Here is a 17,574-nt window from a genome sequence, read left to right as displayed (position 1 = left end):
CTTGCCTCACAAATTTGATTGAATTCTTTGAGGAGGTAACTAAGTGTATAGATGAAGGCAGAGCAGTTGATGTCGTATACATGGATTTTAGTAAGGCGTTTGATAAGGTTTCCCATGGTTGGCCCATGAAGAAAGTAAGGAGGTGTGGGATAGAGGGAAATTTGGCCAATTGGATAAGTAACTGGCTATCTCATAGAAGACAGAGGCTGGTGGTGGATGGAAAATTTTCAGACTGGAGACCAGTTACCAGCGGTGTACCACAGGGATCAGTGCTGGGTCCTCTGCTATTTGTGATTTTTATCAATGACTTGGAGGAGGGGGCTGAAGGGTGGGTCAGTACATTTGCTGATGACATCAAAATTGGTGGAGTAGTGGATGAGGTGGAGGGCTGTTGTAGGCTGCAAAGAGACATTGATAGGATGCAGAGCTGGGCCGAAAAATGGCAGATGGAGTTTAAGCCTGATAAGTGTGAGGTGATTCATTTTGGTAGGACAAATGTGAATGAGAATTACAGGGTCAACAACAGGGTTCTGAGGAATGTGGAGGAACAGAGAGATCTTGGGGTTCATATCCACAGATCTCTGAAGGTTGCCACTCAAGTGGATAGAGCCGAGAAGAAGGCCTACAGTGTGTTAGCGTTTATTAACAGGGGGTTTGAGTTTAAGAGCCATGGGGTTATGCTGCAACTGTACAGGACCTTGGTGAGACCACATTTGGAATATTGTGTGATCTTGGTTTCGGACAAAGCTCGGCACAACATCGAGGGCCAAAGGGCCTGTACTGTGCTGTACTGTTCTATGTTCTATGTAAAGATATATTCCATTCGGAAAGCAAGACTCTCGAAGAATCCATGGTTAACTAAGCAAGTTAAAGATGGCATAAAATAGAATTATAAAATAGAATTTCCACTATGTGGAAATGTAAGGCCAGAACATTTTTACAAATCAGGAAAGGATGACTGACCAAAAGAAGGGCAAAAATAGATCATGAAACTGACGAGCAAGAAATATAAAACAAACAGTAAAAGCCTCTAACAGTATACAAAAAGGAAGAGAGTAACTAAAGAGATGTTGGTCCCTTAAACAATGAGAGACAAGAAATGGTAGAGATTTTGAATGAATCATAGAATCATTGAATCCTACAGTGCAGAAGGAGACCATTCAGCCCATTGACTCTGTACCGACCACAATCCCACCCAGGCCCTATCCCCAAAACCCCATGCATTTACCCTAGCTAGTTCCCCTGACACTAAGGGGCAATTTAGCATCGCCAATCCACCTAACCCACGCATCTTTGGACTGTGGGAGGAAACCGGAGCACCCAGAGGAATCGCACTCAGACACGGTTTTGGGCTAGATGTTTTGGGCCAGATTTTCATCTTGGAGGCAGAAATCGGGAGACAGGACTAATCTCAGTGTCGCAATCTGGCTGCATTGCCAGGTTGCCATGGAATAGGATTTTCTGGCAGCCGAGGCCTTAACTGGTCCAAGGCAGGGCAGAAAGAGGATGATGCTAGAGTGGGCATGTTCAAAAGCCCAAAGCCATTCCCAAAAGAAGTTGGCTCAGTTCTTTCGGTGGAATCAGCAGTGAACGTTGAACTAATCAGTACTCCAATGGCTGTCTGGGCTTTCAGCCAAGAATACTTCTGAGGCTTGGCTGAGAGCCCAGAAATCCATTAGCTTGTTGAAAGGCATGAGCCTCAGGGAAAACCTGGCTTGATTGACAGTTTTGTTTCTCTGATCTATACTGTCAATTGCATAATGTTTATTCCACAAGATAAAGGGAGAGATTCTCCAGGCCCACTAGCTCCGATCACAAGTCACAATAGCCCAGAGAATTGAGAGTCAGCAGGATAGTGGGTTTTGCACCAAGCGCATCTTATTCCTGCAGGACAAAGGATGTTAAAATATGAATGCAATGTACCATTTTGCTACCCTCCCGTACTGTACGTTAGCACGTAATGTATATTATTGAGTGTAAGTGTTTTAGTTGTTACTTACATTAATTTCACACAGTATTTTACAAATTCAGGGGAAAGTAATCCTTGAAGATCAGAATCCTTCAAGATATTAAATGCATTGTTTTGTTTCCCCTTAATACTTCCAGAAAATAATTAAATCTACTGTTTTTCCCTCATCTTCAATTATGGTACATATATTTTGATTCAGCATTTTAGGAGGAAGATAATTAATATTTCAGCCACCTATTTTATAACTGATTCTTTATTATTGATCTTTAGGATTCATTTTGTTTTGTAGTAAAGTTGTATGATCATTATTTCTTTGGATTACAGGTTCAGAATGTCACACACAGTGCCACAATAAAGCATGCTGGGGTGCAGGTTTAGAGAACTGTCAGAAATGTAAGTGTGAACTTTTCAGCTGCCAAATGATGATTTGCAGCTTCATGTTTAAAAAGTAGACCATTCTAGTTGTGGTTTATTACTGGATTGCTCTTGAATCAGTGGGAATGGAACTCGCAACCTTTAAACACTACGCTATGTAGACACTCATGCATCACCTTTAGTGTACAGAATAGCTGCTCCAAGGAGTTGAGAAATTAAGACTTGCTTATATCAAGATTTTGCCATTTTGAAGGATATCTTGCCATGTTATGCTAGCAATCTTTTCAGCGAGATCCCCCTGCACTTGTCATTTTTTAAAGCATTTTGCTTAAACCAAAATTTCAGCTGATTTCACAGTAACTTCATTGCAGTGTTAATGTGGACTACTTGTGACACTAATAAATAAACTTTAAAAATGTAACCTAAAAACTCCAATGATTTGGTCTCCAGGATAGGTTTGATTAAAGAGTTTAGTCATCATTTGTGATAATTAGGGCAATTGTCATCCCAATAATGTCTGAGTGATATTTTGCACGGGTCAATTTGCAGCAAGTATGAATCACAGAGGAATAGAGATTACCACCAAATGCCATGCGAAATGTTACATGATAAGTTCCTTATAATGGAGAGAGATGAAACCTCTATTAGCTTATTTTCTGTTATCGCTTTAAGTCCAAGATGTCTTGCTGCCTTGCCCAGGGTAAAACTAAGGACAACACAGCTGATGTTGTGGCTTAGGTCACTTGAGTTATGAGGAGGAAAGGAGATTTGTAGGGAATGTGATTCGGAGTTTTAAAATATTGAACGTACAGCTAAACTGCTTTATATTAAATTTAACTATAAATATGACTTCAGTTTGGTTATTGTAAAACTAAGATAAAAGGCCAAGAAGAGTCTTATTGCAGAATGCTGCCAAGGTTGAAAAAAGTAAGGAAGAAAACAAAGTCACCAATACTTATTGATCAATTAATTAATACAGATCTTGGGTTCTAGGAGCTTGAAGATTTGTAACTGGAGGAAAATATTAAGGCAAGTAAGGATTTCCACGGTTCGAGGTCAACTCTTTCGATGAGGAACTGAATGGATATCTTGCCCAGAGCAAGCCTGAAGGTTTCAGCATTCCTTAAGTCACAATAAGTGTCTTCAGCAGAATGCAGCTGACTCTCTGGCTCAGATGAAGTTTGAGGCTCACCTATACGTCACATGGCAGCCATCACTAAGGCTGCTGATTGTCCTGAAGGTGGGAGCTGCAATTGGTGCTAAAACCTATCACTGCACCAGAAGGAAATGAGATGCCACAGCAGAGTTGTGGATCTGCCATCTGGGGCAGGGCAGACCTTCTCTTCATCGATACCGACCTGGATGTAAAGCTGTAGGTTTTGACAGGAAGGAGGGAGGTCCCTTTCCCAGAGAGTGACGGGGGGAAGCCACCGTGTTGTGCAGCAGGGGTATTTGTCTGCTCAATATCATCTCCCTCCACCTCCCTTTCCTCCTCTTCTCTTATTTCCTACTCATCCCACAATGAGCTGACTCCTTCCAGAGTCTCACCTTCCTCAAGATCCATACCTCCCTGGAGGGCCATGCTATGGACAGCACGGAGGACAGGGCTGGTCTATAACAATGTAGTTGACTCTTAACTGCCCTCTGACATGGCCGAGCAAGCCACTCCATTCAAGGGCAATTAGGGATGGGCAATAAACACTGGTTCAGCCAGTGATGCTCACATCCCACAAAGGAATAAAACTTTAAAAAAATCATTGCAAATGCCAGGAAAGTGAGCAAACACATTGAGGAAGTTGTTGTGACAATACACCAGATGGATACTGAGGAAGTGGAAGTCCTACCTATTGATGGGGGTCACTGGCTGGGTACCGGGTGCCCTGATGGTTGTGTGGGTCCATGCACTGACAGCGAATTCCAAAGTCATCTGTCTTTGTGAGCCAGTGTCTGTCATTAAATGAAAATGTTGTCCAGCTCTGGCATCAGTGACCAGTCGTGCTGTGCTTGCCACCAAAGTCTGCTACTGACCCTTGGAAAGAACCAGATGTGAAACATTTCAAGAGCACTGCAGTAACTTTGATGGTGACTGGCCGGGCAAGGGAACCAGTGCTGTGCGTTGTGAGGTTATCGGCAACAAGAGCATTGATGTCTTTGATCATCTGTTGCAGTCTCCTGCAGCATTGGTCTCAGTCATCTCTAGGTAGCTGCATCTTTGACACTGCTTCCTGCCTTTCCTTCCTCTCCTGTGATCTCCTGATGTCTGGGATTCTGTCTTTCATCTCAAATGGGCTCCAAATCTGACTGCAGTATACCCATTATCCACTATAGCCTTCCTTCTGGGCAGAATGCAATGCACAGGTGCTGAATGCCCACTCTCCCTGGCACCTCTGCAGAGCTAAGGGCACTCCCTTACCAAACACCTATTCCCCCTTTCGCCTACTGATCTTCAAATGAGGCTGGAGAGACACCCCGAGGCAACCATGGATATCTTTAAAGTTCTAGCCTTGACAAGCTCTTGACAAACTTTTCAACAGTGTTAATTAGCTTAAGTGATTCCTGTCCTAATCTCCACCACACTGGTAACTACATTGACATTTTGAAATTGACATCCCATCTGGCGTTGGTATGTTTGAGAGCCCCCACCCCAGCTCCGTTTCCATCTTCAGGGTGGGTGGGGAGGTGGGGTGGTGGGTGATGGGGCAGGGGGGTGGGATGGTGGGTGATGGGGTGGGGGGGGGTGGGAAGGGGGGGGGGTGTGAATATATGGCCCATTGTGTATGAGAACTCACATTAGCCTAACTTTGAGGGGTAAACGATTGGTCTCTTGTTTTTATGGTAGTCATAAAGTCAGCACACTCTGAAATAGCTGCAACTAGATTTGCTGTTAGACAAGTAATCTCAGTTTTATATGGCAGAACCAGTTTTCTGGAAAGGTAAACATTACAATGTTTTCATTTTTCTAAGCATTTAATGTTACAATAAACCTATCTATGATTTAAATATGAAATTTAAAATAAGGAAATGCACTTGTGCAAGTTTTTTTAAATTCGTTCATGGGATGTGGGCGTCACTGACTGGGCCAATATTTATTGCCCATCCCTGAGGGCATTTAAGAGCCAACCACATTGTTGCGGATCTGGGGTCACATGTAGGCCAGACCAGGTAAGGACGGCAGATTTCCGTCCCCATTAGGACTTTAGTGAACCAGATGGTTTTTATGATAATCGGCAATGGTTCCATGGTCGTCATTAGACTTTTAATTCCAGATTTTTATTTAATTCAAATTTCACCATGATGGGATTCGAACCCGGGTCCCCAGAGCATAACCCTGGGTCTCTGGATTGCTAGTCCAGTGATAATAACACTGTGCCACTGCCTCCCCATATTAATGATTATGCTAAATGCTAATTACATACATAAATATTTGAATGAGCAAACTCCTTTTGGCCTTTATCTCCATCTTCCATCACATCTTAAAGTGACTCTGTTGCAGACTGTACCTCATACATTGAAATCAATTGAGAGTAATTTCAGCAAAATGTTCCCTGATTCTCAAAAGGTAATGGAAAAAGAAATCTAAATTATTCACTTATTTTCATATCTCCATCATTCAACCTTGAACCCTGTATAAATGCAGGGAATAGAAATTTAGAGCAATGACCCTGTTGGATGCAGCGAGCGCAGCATCTGAATGACACCAGTGCTTGTTTGGATATCAGCCTCAAGGGTTTATATAAGAATTGTATTATTCCATCACAAGTAATGGAAGTTATTTTACCAATCTCTGCCACACTTTCAGTCACGAAGAAGATCTGCGCTCAGCAGTGTTCAGGTCGATGTAGAGGATCGAACCCAAGCGACTGTTGCCACAATCAGTGTGCTTCGGGATGCTCTGGACCAAGAGAATATGATTGTCTGGTAAGTAATTTAATGATCTGTCACTGCTAATAGATTAAAGTGTATTTTCTTACTTCCCTTCTCCCTGGGTGACTGAGAGGATTTAAGATGCCATGGTGCATCAAAGAACTAGCTAATTGCTATTATCAATCATGATGGTGTTTGTAAAGTAAAGTTTATTTGTTAGTCACAAGTAAGACTTGCATTAACACTGCAATGAAGTTACAATAAAATTCCCCTAGTCATCACAGTCCGGCGCCTGTTCGGGTCAATGCACCTAACCAGCACGTCTTTCAGAATGTGGGAGGAAACCGGAGCACCCGGAAGAAACCCACGCAAACACACGGAGAACATGCAAACTCCACACAGGCAGTGACCCAAGCTGGAAATCAAACCCGGGTTCCTGGCACTGAGAGGCAGCAGTGCTAACCACTGTGTCACCGTGCTGCCCCTATTGTGGGATTATCTGCTGTGGGATTTAAAGAATCGGGATTGATGTTATTGAGTCCAACTTCTGCCCAAGTATAAAAATGTAATATTGCTTACTGTGTAAGAAGAAAATGTAAACCAGGACATTTCATGATGTACAGAAACATAGGCGGGAGATTGAATGGACGAGATTCCCCCAGGGATCTCTCCTGCCCAAACCCAGTCACAATTTCATGCTTAGGCGGGCAGGACCTCAGATGAGAAACCTGTCCTTTCACCTAATAAGGCCTTCAAGTGGCCACTTAACGGCCTTATCCCATTCAGCATCAATTTTTAGGTTGGCGGGAGTGGGTCCGGATAGGGTGGGTAAGTGACAATAAAACTTTTCCACACCTTGGGCAGGAAAGGGGGAGAAGGCGTTTCACTCTGAATACCCCTCATAGTTGGGGAATCCTCCCCTGCCACCCCCGGGCCCCAGGGACATTGGAGTTCCAGGAACCCTCACTGCAAGTGGGTGTTAAATAGCAGTGGGAGTTTGAGTCAGTGGCAATGCGTTACATGCCTACTTTGATTACAACAATGGTTTAATTTCAGATTTATATTGGATTCAACTTTCACCATCTGCCGTGGTGGGATTCAAGCTTGGATCCCCAGCACATTACCCTGGGTCTCAGGATTACTCGCCCAGTGACAATAACATTCGGCCCATGCCTATAGGTCACCAAGTAGTGGGAAAAATGTAGAGGAACAAATTTGCCAAGGAATTGCAGAGAAATGCATTGATTAGAGTATTTATAATTGGGGACTTAAATTATCCAAATAGCGACTGGGATAGTAATAATGTAAGTGGCAGAGAGGGACAATTCCTCACATTTATTCAGCAGTATGTTACAAGTCCAATGAGAAAGGAGGCATTGCCGACCCTATTTCTTGGGAATGAGATTGGTGAATTCGATCAAGTGTCAGCAGAAGAAAATTTAAGGGACAATATTATTGTGTTATAAGAATTAGGTTGGCTATAGAAAAGGATGGAGAACAGTCAAAACTACGGATAATCAATTGGGAAGGGCAAACCTCAATGGCATGAGAATGGATCTGGCCCAGATAAATTGGAATCAAAGATTGTCCGGCAAAACTGTTACTAAACAATGGGCAACCTTTAAAGAGGAAATAGTTCAGGTACAGTCAAGGTACAAACCCACAGGCTGGAATGTCAGGAAAACAGATCCAGAGCTCCCTGGATGATGAAAGAGATAGAAAGTAAGGTGAAGCAGTGAAAAAACACTGAAGACAGATGTCAGGGGGACAATGCAATTGAGAATTAGACTGGAAATAGAAGATTCAGAGGAGAATTGAAAAATAAAAGAGAGCATGAGAAGAGACTGGCAGCTGACGTAAAGGGAATCCAAAAGTATTACATAACCATATAAATAGTAAAAGGGTGGTAAAAGGGGGAGTAGGGCAGATTATGGATTCAGAAGGGAATTTGCACGTGAAGGCAGGGTGCACGACTGATGCACTTTGCATCTATCTTTATCAAAGAAAAAGATGCTGCCCAAGTCATAGTGAAAGAGAAGGTAAGTGAGACACTAGATGGGGTTAAAACTGATAAGGAGGTGGTATTAGATAGGTGGCTATGTTTAAATATAATAAGTCACCAGGACCAGATGAGACGCATCTAAGGATAGAAATCATAGAAACCCTACAGTGCAGAAGGAGGCCATTCGGCCCATCGAGTCTGCACCGACCACAATCCCACCCAGGCCCGACGCCCATATCCCTACATATTTACCCGCTAATCCTTCTAACCTACACATCTCAGGACACTAAGGGGCAATTTTAGCACGGCCAATCAACCTAACCCGCACATCTTTGGACTGTGGGAGGAAACCGGAGCACCCGGAGGAAACCCACGCAGACACGAGGAGAATGTGCAAACTCCACACAGACAGTGACCCAAGCCGGGAATCGAACCCAGGTCCCTGGAGCTGTGAAGCAGCAGTGCTAACCACTGTGCTACCGTGCCGAGAAATAAGAGTGGAAATTGCAGAGGCACTGCCATAATTTTCCAATCTTCCTTAGACGCAGGGGTGGTGCCAGAGAATGGGAGAATTGTAAAGTTACACATCTTGGACAAAAGTTGTAAAGATAAGGCCAGCAAATACAGAACAGCCAGTTTAACTTCAGTGGTGGAGAACCTTCTAGAAACAATAGACCAGATTTTCGTGGTGGTGGTAGGAAGATCCAGTCAAGAAGCTTCCTGACTTGTCAGACCCATCTCCTTTAAAAGGGATCTCTCCTGTCATATTTTTATCCCAGGGAGGTGGGGTGGGATGGAATCAGGCCCATCACCTCAGGCCTGAGGTGCAAAGGAGGTGGGTGGATGACTGGGCCAGCAGGCTGGAATAATCATCTCTGTTTTCTGGTTTTAGCTCAATTTTACTGATAAATGCCAGGCTCACAAATGTTTACCCCTCACCTCTATTCCCCCATGCCCTCTCGACGACCCCTCAAATGCCCTATGCACACTCATACTTCCTCATATCCCCATTCCCCAATATATCCCGTGAATCTTTATGTCTTCTATTTCCTCTCCATGCTCTCTCATCCTTCCATGTACCCTCAGTAGACAGTATCCATTACGGGCAGACCTCAGGATATCTTCAAAATGAATATTTTTTAAATGTTTAACAATCTAATCTCATTCACAAACACCAAATTGAAAAAACTTTCCTTTAAAAAAGCCATTCCAAAAAAAATTAAATCCATTCAAATGGCCAATCCGTTGGGAAAAAAGACATCTATTTTACTAACTGCACTAAAGATAGATAATCCTTTCATAACCTCTTAAAATTGTCAATCAAAATGTCTATACAGCCTCCTGCTGTGGTTCTGGACTTTTGAAACCCAGTCAAGCATTCCTCATGGGCTTCGATGTTGTAACAAACATTTCCAGTTCACAAGCAATGAAGTTTATTGAAATTGCAAAAGCAGAGGGCTATATTTTTCCTAAGTTGCATTGGATATCCTGTCAATCATTGCATTCCAGCAGTTGGGATCTGTTTTTCTTCTCTATCAAGGATATTTTTAGAAGATGCTTTTTTTAATTTTGAAAGGGCTCTGGGCATTTAAATCACTTCATCTTATTACATTAGAGGTCTCAGGCAGTGTTTTCTTCAATTTTGAATACATAATAGCACTTTTCCCATTGGGAGAAGTAATCTAATGCAACTCAACATTGACACTATGCTGATCAATGTAACAGTCAACATGCTTTTTCAAGAAAAACCCTTATAATCAATCACTGCAATTAAAATGCATCTAACCTGTGACACCGAGGGATGGTATGGTGGCACAATGGTTAACACTGCTACCTCACAGCACCAGGGACCCGGGTTCAATTCCGGCCTCAGGTCACTGTCTGTGTGGAGTTTGCACATTCTCCCGGGTTTCCTCCCACACTCCAAAGATGTGCGGGTTAGGTTGATTCGCCATGCTAAGTTGCCCCTTAGTGTCAGGGAGACTAGCAGGGTAAATATGGGGGAGGGGGGGTTACAAGGATGGGGCTTGGGTGGGATTGTTATCGGTGCAGGCTCGATCGGCTGAATGGCCTCCTCCTGCACTGAAATAATTTTTTTAAAATATCTGAAAGCCTGTCAATGAAAGAATTCCAGGAGCAGGTGAATTTTCTTTTGTTCTTCACTTGGGACTGGTGGCCACCAAGAGGCCACAAACTATGTCTACTTGATAAAGGGGCCTGACTTTATTAAAATTGGTGGGGCGATGTTCAAACTGCCCATTTGTGCAATGGAGCCATCAAGGCCTGGAATGTTGCATGTGGGATATCAGCCCACACCTTATCCTGCTGGTGAAAGATGCTGGAAACATGAATGGTGCAGAGCGGAGAGTGAGCGCTGGGAAGAAAGCTGGAATCAGCTCTCACCTGCCATTTTTAAAGGGCCCCTGAGCCATCCTGGCTCAGTGAAGCAAATGCGGGCTAAGTGAGCAAATCCAGCATGGATTTGTTAAAAGCAAGTTGTGTTTAACTAACTTGCTTGATTTTATTTTGATGAGGCACAAAGACAGTAGATGAAAGTAATGGGTTGACCTGAACTTCCAAACAGCATTTGATAAAGTGCCACACAGCAGCCTTGTGAGTAAAGTTAGAACTCACTGATAAAAAAAAAGACAACAGAAACATGGATACAAAATTGGCTGAGTGACAGGAAACAATAGTGATGAAGTTGTTTTGGACTGGAGGAAAGTTTAAAGTGAGGATCGACTTGGGTCAGCGTTAGGACTCCTGCTTTTCTTGATACGTATTAATGACCTAGGCTTTGGTGTACAAAATGCAATTTCAAAAGTTGTGGATGGTACAACACTTTGGTAAAGTTCAAAGGCTAAAGATGGGTTGGTAGAATTGGCGGACAAGCGGCAGATGAAATTTAATACAGAAAAGTGTGAAGTGGTACATTTTGATCAGAAGATCAAGGGGAGTTGTGGTCATGGGTTTGAAAGGTGCTGCCTAAGGAACCTTGGACACAAAACTCAAGTGTTTCATAAAGGTTTATCACAACTTCCTTGCTTCATCGTGATTTTTTCCAAAAGCAAGCCCGTTTGCCACAAGAGGTAGCATAGTTCTTGCTGTCCTGACAACAACAACAACTAATTTTTACAGTGAGGTTTACCAATCATCTAAACTGTGATTTATGTGACCAGTTTCATTATAGATTAAAGACAAGTAGCTGGATTTCAAAGTTCTGTTCTGTCTGCTGGCTTTATGGGTCTAAGGTGAAATGAAATTCTCAGTTTTGTTTTCTAGTGACCTTCAAAACTGCTCTGGAATGTTAACACAACTTGCCCCTTTCTATGGTATTGCACTGACCCTAATAATAAAAGCATGGTACTGTCAGCACCAGGTATATTGAATGGACTGACATAAGAAAGCAAGTATATTAAATTTGCTGAATGTGATTTCTTTTCTCAGGCATGTCAGAGGTTCAGTGACGGAAACACCTGTAAAGAGTCATGTCCTCATTTGGAAATCTACGATTCAAGCACATTTCAAATGATACCAAATCCAGAAGGAAAATACAGTTATGGAGGAACCTGTGTAAAGAAGTGTCCCCGTATGTTGTATAAGTTCTGGAAATATTAATTTTCAGCAGTAGTTGATACCAATAGGGATTTCTGTATGAAAATGGCAGACTAACTATAGACTGATATTGAATGTTCACAATTAACCAGCTAATGGTTTGCTTTGGGAGATTATTGGTCTCTGTAAGTCCCTCTGTACGAATTACTTGTTATTATTGCCTGTCAAGCAAAATGAGAACCCAAATTGTGGGAGCTGTCTAGTTCCCAGTGGATTTGGGGGTCGGGGGAACCAAGAATCCTGAGGTGAAATTGGCTGATGGAGTATAGTATACAAAGATGAACCCACTGTTGAAAATATTCGGGATCAATATTAATATTTATGCTAGGTTCATTCTCAGAATGTGCCTTTTTAATTAATAGCAACTTGGTAGTACAGAACTTGAGTTTGCTGAAAAAAGAGACATTTTCATTGAAGCTTTTCATCTTGCACTCATCAGGATATTCACAAGAATACCATACATTAACAAGAATATCATACATTAACTGTTAGTCACCATCAAGTGGTGCATTCTCCATGGCAAAACCTTTACCAATCAGAGCCCACTTGCCAACCGATCAGCACCTCTTCTCATACAGTATAAATTGTTGATCACTTTACATTTGGTATTCTTGCAAATTGTCCTGATTTGTGCCAGATGAAAAGCTTTGACAAAAATGTCTTTTTAAAAATTCTTTAATGCAATGTGGGTTTCACTGACGAGGTCAGCATTTTGTTGCCCATCACTAATTGTCCTCGAACTGAGCAATTTACTAAACTATTTTCAAAGTTAAGAGTTAACCACATTACTGTGGGTCTGGACTCGTATGTAGGCCAGCCCAGGTAAAGAAGGCATATTTCTTTCTCTAAAGAGCATTTGTGAACCAAATGGATTTTTCTGACAATCAGTGATAGTTGTCATGGACTTCCAATTGTTGCTTTTCTTTAATGAATTGAATTTAAATTCTGCCGTAGTGCGATTTGGACCCATGGCCCAAGAACATTTTCCTAGATTTCTGGATTATTGCCCAGTAAAATTACCGCCATGTCATTGTCTCCCCTAAAGATAGAGTTAACTTAAATATGAAAATTAACATAGTTTTTAGTCACCTGAGCAGCTTTGCACTTGGCTCAAAATGTATTCCTCTGACTATGAAGTCAAATGTTTTCCTGTTGAATTTCACAGAACAATACTAATTGAATTTTGAAGCCACTTGAGAATATCGTAACAACCTCCATTCTTCATATTTTAGATAACTTTGTGGTAACAGACCTTGGCTCCTGTGTTCGAACCTGCAGTCCTGGTACATATGAAGTGGATGAAGGGAACCTGAGAAGGTGTAAGAAATGTGAAGGACCTTGTCCAAAAGGTAGGTATCTCTGAACTGTCCTTTATATAACATGAAGTATGACTTTAAGCAAATCAACTGTTATATTGTTCAACAGCTGTGTTATTGTTTACTCTCCATACAAACATTCTTATCCATCCTGCTCCCATCTCTTTTTCTTCCCATTTCCTTCATCCACCTCTCCAATCCAATTTTGAATGTTGACATAGTTTCATATAGTTTCAATAGTCTCATTTTTTAAATGAAAATAAGTTTCTCCTGCTCTGTGTTTTAATTCTCTAGCATTTAATCTTGTAACTACAGCCAATCTTTTCACCGCCCCCCCCCCCCCACCCCCACCCCCACCTCAACTATAGGAAACGGCCTGTTTCCCTTTTCCTTACTCCATCTTTAAAGATTTTTATTAGACCATCCCCCAAAGTAGAACACCCCATACCTACTAATGTTGAACTCCATCTGCCACTTTGAACTGATTTCTCCAGCTTGTCAGTATTCCCTCACAACTTTCTTTAGACTTCTAAAGAATTATCCCAACCTCCTATTTTAGTGTCACCTTCAAGTTTTAGTACCCCATAAACGTCTCTGTTCATCTTCCATGTGACACTGATGTTCCTGATGTCTTCTGTTGACTGTCCGTGAGCTTGTTTCTAAGAGAAGAAGAACAGAATACTTTGTATAGCCTGCTCTGCAAGGGTTTGTAAGGCAAAGGAAATTGATAGCTGATGGAAATCTCTGAGATTCCATAGTGCCATTAAATGCTAATTGGAATGTGTAACAAGGGTCAAAGAAGGCTGAGGATCTTATATAATTGCAACCCCAGTAAGAGGGCCAAATGAAAAATTCTCCTTTTCACTCATCCATATGTAGATTGAGCATGCTGTATAGGAGAAAATATGTAGAAAATGGGTGGTGACTAATATTTAGGCTAGAAATTCATCATTGGGTTTTATGCAATTTACATGTTTGTTTGCCTTATCTAACGTTAGGAATTGTGTACTTTATCTCTCTATATGGAGGAATGAGAGATGCACAGTTTGATTAAACGTTCATTATCTTCAGGGTATTCATTATGAGCTGTAGCCTTTTGATTCTACATGATGTTCACATTGAGAGATTTAATGAAAGAAATACAAAAGATTGAATGGACACATGTAGAATTTATTAAGCAACACTTCCAGTTCGCATATTAATGGATCAGAATCTCTATTTACTCAGGAGAAGTGGATTACTGATCTAGATGAATGTTGTAATGGTGATCATATGTAGGTCCAACCCAATGAATGTTAATACATTGAGTATCAAGCAAATGTTGGGCAGAATTTTCCCGTCCTGCCCGCCACGGGAATTGTAGTAGGCGGGACAGAAAATTCGGTGGACGATTTAAAGGTCCATTGACTTCGGGTGGGAATTTTGAGTCAAATTTTTTATGTTTCCATTAGATCACCTCTCATTCTTAAAAACTCGCAGGCATATTGGCCTATTTTTATCAACTTCTCTCCATAGGTCAAACTCCTCATATGATAAATACAATATGTTAAAAATATCCTTGTCTACAAAACCCTACTTCAGTAACTATAAAAATGTGTCAACTTTTGAATTCCTATGACCAGCTTTATAATGGAAACTGCTGACACAAACATGTTGCCCAATAATTACACTCTTTAGCCACTGGTGGCACCATTGAACTTCAATCTCCCATCTTGTTATCTTGTACAAGAGAAAATCGTATGTTCCAAGCAACTATATACCTCTTCTCCTCAAATTGCTGTAAATCTTTTGATTTAATTCTAAGTAACATAAAATTAAGGAGAGTGTTACGATCCAATTAGGGAGCAGTAACGTTTGGTTTAAAGTAGATAAAATGTGAAAGCCTAGTTACCCACGAGAAGAATGAAGTCATAAGATTCCATGGTTTTAAACAAACAAAATAAACTTCACTATACAAAATCTTAAAAGTAAATCAATTTACAATATATATATCTTATACTCTAACATTCAGAATTAACATGAGGTAAACATGAATTCACAGGCAAACTGTGGTTGAACATTTCACATTTAATGGTAGGTCATCCCAATTTCTCAGCAACTAGACGTCAGTGATCATTATGAATCACACAATCTCATTCTCTCACAAGGGGTTTCCACATTTCACTTTTGAAAATCTAGCCTCTGAATTCTCTCAATAGCCAATCTGACTAGGACCATCTTCTCATGATTAACTCTCTCCTCATCCTTGGGATTGCGTTCCATGGGATTCACAAAACTGCACTCCTGCTTCTAATTACTAGCATGCTTCCAACTCTTTCACAGACCATTGACCTCATTAAGTTGGTATTGCCCATGGATTTCTCTCATGGCTGCACCAACCTATAAATGGCTTCCTGGATTTCACCTGTGCTCCATCTCCAGCACAGAACCAGCAATCTTCTGCCACATTTTCAGATTCTGAGGACTTCTCCTGAGTTCTAACTTCTCTGAATGGTTCCCAGGGTTTATCTCTGAGATCTGCTCTGTTTTTCTCGCCGGAACGATCACATTGCCAAATTTTGGTAAGATTGTCCCCACATCTCAAATTCTCCAGCTAAGTAGTCACATAGGTGATTGACTAATTTCGATGTAAAAAAAAATGCGAACTAATCACTTCTTGAAAAAATGTATTGCACACCATTATTTTTGTAAATCATTTGCTCCTTAGGGGTAAATCATTCATGGTGTCTGCCATAGCTCAACACAAAAGTTGTGACTTAGAATCATAGAATAATACAGCACAGAAGGATATCATTCATCTCATTCTCTTTTTGTCAGTTCCTTACAAGGGCTATCTGATGACCCCACTCTCCTACTCTTTCCCCATTTCCCTCCAAATATGTATCCAGTACCCTTTTGAAAGATAACAATTGAAACTGCTTCCACGACCTCTTCAGGCAACACATTCCAAATTATCACAAGAAGTGGTTCAAACCCCTCTCCAGAGACTTGAGCACATCATCTCGACTGACATTCCAGTGCAGAACAGAGAGAATGCTGCATTATTGTAGGTGCTGCCTTTTTGATGAGATATGAAACCAAGACTCTGCCTGTCTTCTCATAGAGATGTAAAAAAAAAACCCATGGCACCATTGCAAAGGAGAGCAGGGAAGTTCTTCCTAATGCCCTGGTCAATATATTTCTCTGAAGCACCATTGTTAAAGCTGATTATCTGGTCATTCTTTCATTGCTGTTTGTGGGACTTTGCTGTGCATAAATTGGCTGCCATGTTTCTGATGTCAGAACAGGGACTAACCTTCAAAAGTATGGTATTATCAGTAAAGCACTTTGGGTTGTCCAGAAGCCATGAGCAGCACTATATAAATTCAAGTCTTGATTTGGAAATGCACATGCCACTTTTTTACTATTTGCTCATTTATAATGTCTTTCTCTCCTTTCTCTCTCAGATTGCAATGGATTAGGAGTGCCACCATTCAAGAATACAATGACAATCAATTCTTCAAACATTGATTCTTTTAAAAACTGCACCAAAATTAATGGCAACGTCATCATCATGGAATTGGCTTTCAAAGGGTAAATAATTTATTTTTTCTTCAAATGTTGTAATCTTGCATCCTGCCTGGTGAATGACTGAGCAGATTCCTTGCAGGTTTAAGGAACAAAGAACAATACAGCACAGGAACAGGCCCTTCGGCCCTCCAAGTCCGCGCCACTCCCTGGTCCAAACTAGACCATTCTTTTGTATCCCTCCATTCCCACTCCGTTCATATGGCTGTCTAGATAAGTCTTAAATGTTCCCAGTGTGTCCGCCTCCACCACCTTGCCTGGCAGCGCATTCCAGGCCCCCACCACCCTCTGTGTAAAATATGTCCTTCTGATATCTGTGTCAAACCTCCCCCCCTTCACCTTGAACCTATGACCCCTCGTGAACGTCACCACCGACCTGGGGAAAAGCTTCCCACCGTTCACCCTATCTATGCCTTTCATAATTTTATTCACCTCTATTAAGTTTCCCCTCATCCTCCGTCTTTCCAGGGAGAACAACCCCAGTTTACCCAATCTCTCCTCATGACTATGCCCCTCCATACCTGGTAAACCTCCTCTGTACTCTCTCCAAAGCCTCCACGTCCTTCTGGTAGTGTGGCGACCAGAACTGGACGCAGTATTCCAAATGCGGCCGAACCAACGTTCTATACATCTGCAACATCAGACCCCAACTTTTATACTCTATGCCCCGTCCTATAAAGGCAAGCATGCCATATGCCTTCTTCACCACCTTCTCCACCTGTGACGTCACCTTCAAGGATCTGTGGACTTGCACACCCAGGTCCCTCTGCGTATCTACACCCTTTATGGTTCTGCCATTTATCGCATAGCTCCTCCCTACATTAGTTCTACCAAAATGCATCACTTCGCATTTATCAGGATTGAAC

General features: G+C 41.7%; 1 protein-coding gene across 2 annotated transcripts in view; it reads left to right on the top strand.

Annotated features, from left to right (window-relative positions):
* Window positions 1–17,574, top strand: part of egfra (epidermal growth factor receptor a (erythroblastic leukemia viral (v-erb-b) oncogene homolog, avian)) — a 293,967-nt gene that overhangs the window by 195,073 nt on the left and 81,320 nt on the right. For both annotated transcript variants that reach the window (XM_078236313.1, XM_078236322.1), the window contains exons 5-9: window positions 2,294–2,362; window positions 6,144–6,262; window positions 11,658–11,799; window positions 13,058–13,174; window positions 16,588–16,714. In XM_078236313.1, coding sequence (XP_078092439.1) covers window positions 2,294–2,362; window positions 6,144–6,262; window positions 11,658–11,799; window positions 13,058–13,174; window positions 16,588–16,714 — 574 coding nt within the window. The remainder of the gene's footprint in view (window positions 1–2,293; window positions 2,363–6,143; window positions 6,263–11,657; window positions 11,800–13,057; window positions 13,175–16,587; window positions 16,715–17,574) is intronic.

The sequence above is a fragment of the Mustelus asterias genome, chromosome 2 (genome assembly GCF_964213995.1).
Source record: "Mustelus asterias chromosome 2, sMusAst1.hap1.1, whole genome shotgun sequence".
In the NCBI taxonomy this organism is placed as follows: domain Eukaryota; kingdom Metazoa; phylum Chordata; class Chondrichthyes; order Carcharhiniformes; family Triakidae; genus Mustelus; species Mustelus asterias.
The sequence above is the reverse complement of the archived record's forward strand: the minus strand, read 5'-3'. Positions and strand labels throughout refer to the sequence as shown.